Raw genomic sequence first — 3,007 nt, 5'->3', positions numbered from 1 at the left:
ATGGATTTTGCAGGGCCATTTACAATTCGGATCTCGGACAGTCGTAAGGCTCTTACTGTCAAAGTTTATCTTTGCATATTTGTATGCTTCTCTACTAAAGCTGTTCATTTAGAGCTGGCATCGGATCTTTCCACCAGTGAATTCTTAGACGTTCTACAGCGTTTCATTAGCCGACGCGGCTGTCCTGCCCATCTTTATTCAGACTGCGGAACTAATTTCGTTGGCGCTTCTACCGCCCTTACACGAGCACTTCAATCATTACAAGCGGAGTTACAATTTTCTAAACTTATTAATGATTTTTGTTTTTCAAAATCTATATCATTTCATTTCAACCCACCTTCTGCACCTCACCAAGGAGGGCTGTGGGAACGTGCTGTTCAATCAGCTAAATACCATTTGAATGGGCTCATTGCCAGTTACATCCCCACTTACAAGGTCTTAAATACTCTTGTTATACGCATTGAAGGCATCTTAAATTCTAGGCCTCTTTCTACCATCTCCAGTGATCCTAACGATTTCTCCGCCGTAACTCCGGCACACTTTCTATTGGGTAGATCGTTGATTGAACCACCAGATGCGGATGCGGCCATTCAACGATGTTCGCCTCGCCAACTACACTGGATTCAGACCGTCATTAAGGATTTTTGGACACGCTGGAAATCTGAATACCTTCCAGCTCTTGCACCTCGTGGGAAGTGGACCTCAACCTCCCCTAATCTTTCGGTTGGAGATCTCGTATTGATTGATGCTGATAACACTCCGCCCTCTTGTTGGCCTTTGGCCCGTGTACTGCAGGTCTTTCCTGGTTCAGATGGTATAGTACGACGTGCTCGTCTCAAAACTGCAACTTCAGAGCTTACTCGTCCAGCAGTTAAGCTCTTTCGCCTTCCAATTTATGATTAAATTGCAAGCTACCTTCATTAACTATTCTTAATCTTATGTTTCTTGTTCCGCTAGTTATTTCAATCAGTTTTACACTTCATTTGTTTTTGTATTCTCTCAAGAGGTTGCTTTATATAATTTATCTTAAGGCCCAGCGCCGTTTCCTCCTGTTGGCCCCTATCTAATCTTCTCAAGACCTCTCGACGACGTTGACCCCTTGGGTTCAGTCTCTTAATCTTGCTCCGTAGCATGACTTCCCTTGGGCGAGTCTGAGTGGAGGCCGGGTACATATCTGCTTATTCTCTCGTTACTCTCTCCCTGTAGCCACAGCGCTACAACTGAGCTTTGCTCATTTGTATATACACTTTATAGCTTACGCCTCTATGGCCTATATTTAGTTAATTACGATTTTCACATGGAGTCATTCTCCTTTTGGCCCCCAGTGTCGCGTATTACTACGCGAATTTATAAAAAAAGGGACACCAGAGGGGGGACTCTCAATTTTTCTATACATGATTGACTGGCCACACTGTTCGGTAGGCAGTGCTGAGTTCAACACCCCTGGCGGCTAGTAGTAGTAGTCATCTATCGTCATTCGTCGTTGCTCTATCAACCTTTTAACTGTGTGCTTGTACAGTACAGCCTTTTACAACTGGACCGGAACGCCATCTTGCCTTCTATCAGCACATGTCTGCCTTTTGATCATTATTCATTTATCTGCCCTAGACGGCCTTTTTTGTGGCAGTGGTGGTTCCTTTTATACTGTGCCATTCAACTTAGTTAGCAGCTTTATTCCAATTCGCTTCAAATAGTGGATTAACAGGTGAATCAATTCGTCAATCGGTAAGTCAGCCTATTTTATCCTTTACATCCTCCTTACCCCTGGGGTATTATTCTTATTACTATTATCATTATTATTATTCCTTCTACCTGGGAGTGGTCTGACTTGCTGGCGGATGTTTATTCACTCTTTTACATCATTCATCAACTTACGCTACACTTCCGCTGCTTCACCTAATTACTCGGCACTACCTACAACTTGTGAGCACTGTATTACACGCATTTTGCATCATTATTAGTACCAGCTATCCCAGTGTTCAAGGGACATTACGTCGGAAACCTGGTAGCTGTACCGACATCTCATCAGTGTGCGTCCAGTTAATCTCAGCCTCCTTCTTAGCGCTGATTCAGGGTAGCCTCGTCCTCAAGGTATTTCCCACCTTATATTTGTTATTTACTATCACAGGTGATTTAAGGGCCTTTTAACATTTATCCTCTATTTTATATCTTTTTGCTCTGATCTTTTCCATAGGCCAGAGCTGGTCCTCCATTTCATAGGAAACCGGATTGTGGGGGCTTGCTTCTACATCTGCCGTTTCCAACCTTTCACACCAGCACCTTGGATCTGCATGGGCTTCTACAGCTTAATCCAGTCCATTACCAGTGCGCCTGACATCGGCGTTGCCGGCTGAAGACTGGGTTTTGGGTTATCATCACCAAAAATGATGTAGTGAAGAAAAATAAATGCATGGTCGTTGTAAACACTAAAAGACTAGTTCTTATTTTTCGACCACCTGATTCCTGATCTTTAGCAAGTGGGTATTTCCAGTTTAAATACTCCACACCTATAGATGAATCTTTCACAGCTGATGACTATAAACATTAAATTAAAAAGTTCTTGTTCAACTTCTTTTCCGATTTTTTTAAATCTTACGCTCGTTTTTTGTTTTTTTTTTAATAATGCAGAAAAGTTTAAATTGCCCAACCAAAATTAATTTTCTGTTTGATGCAGTTGTCAGAAGGATTGCATACCTAATTCAGAGGAAGCTAAATACATATTGTTTAATAAATACTCCTCACTGTGAATGGTTTGTTCTATATAATTTTTTTTTTACATCAATTGTACTTTTTTGTTATGTGTGACTAAAACTAACTGAGGGACTAAGTCCGCCGAAGCCGGTCCCAAGCCCAGGTTGTAAAAGGATGAGGGGTCCGTTACATTATGTTGCAGATTAAAGGCAAACTGTACGCAGAGAGATCTTATTCAGAGATGTCTATGAAGTTTAAATATTGTTCGTCATAGGACTATGAAACTATAATTAACACTTTCTAAAAGGTACAAAAA

The 3,007-nt window shown here is 41.5% G+C and overlaps 1 protein-coding gene across 1 annotated transcript; it reads left to right on the top strand.

The window, feature by feature from the left end:
- Positions 1 to 903, top strand: LOC141448427 (uncharacterized). The gene has a single exon (XM_074116784.1). It carries the CDS (start codon positions 1 to 3, stop codon positions 901 to 903), a length of 903 nt encoding a protein of 300 aa, XP_073972885.1.
- Positions 904 to 3,007: the final 2,104 nt, after the last annotated feature.

Source organism: Rhodnius prolixus, unplaced genomic scaffold, assembly GCF_049639745.1.
Source record: "Rhodnius prolixus isolate KJV_2025 unplaced genomic scaffold, Rpr scaffold_31, whole genome shotgun sequence".
Lineage (NCBI taxonomy): Eukaryota > Metazoa > Arthropoda > Insecta > Hemiptera > Reduviidae > Rhodnius > Rhodnius prolixus.
This window is presented reverse-complemented; position numbering and strand designations above follow the sequence as displayed.

Excerpts from the sequence above, each read along its gene's own strand:
- LOC141448427 (XM_074116784.1), top strand. The coding sequence starts at position 1 with ATGGATTTTGCAGGGCCATTTACAATTCGGATCTCGGACAGTCGTAAG.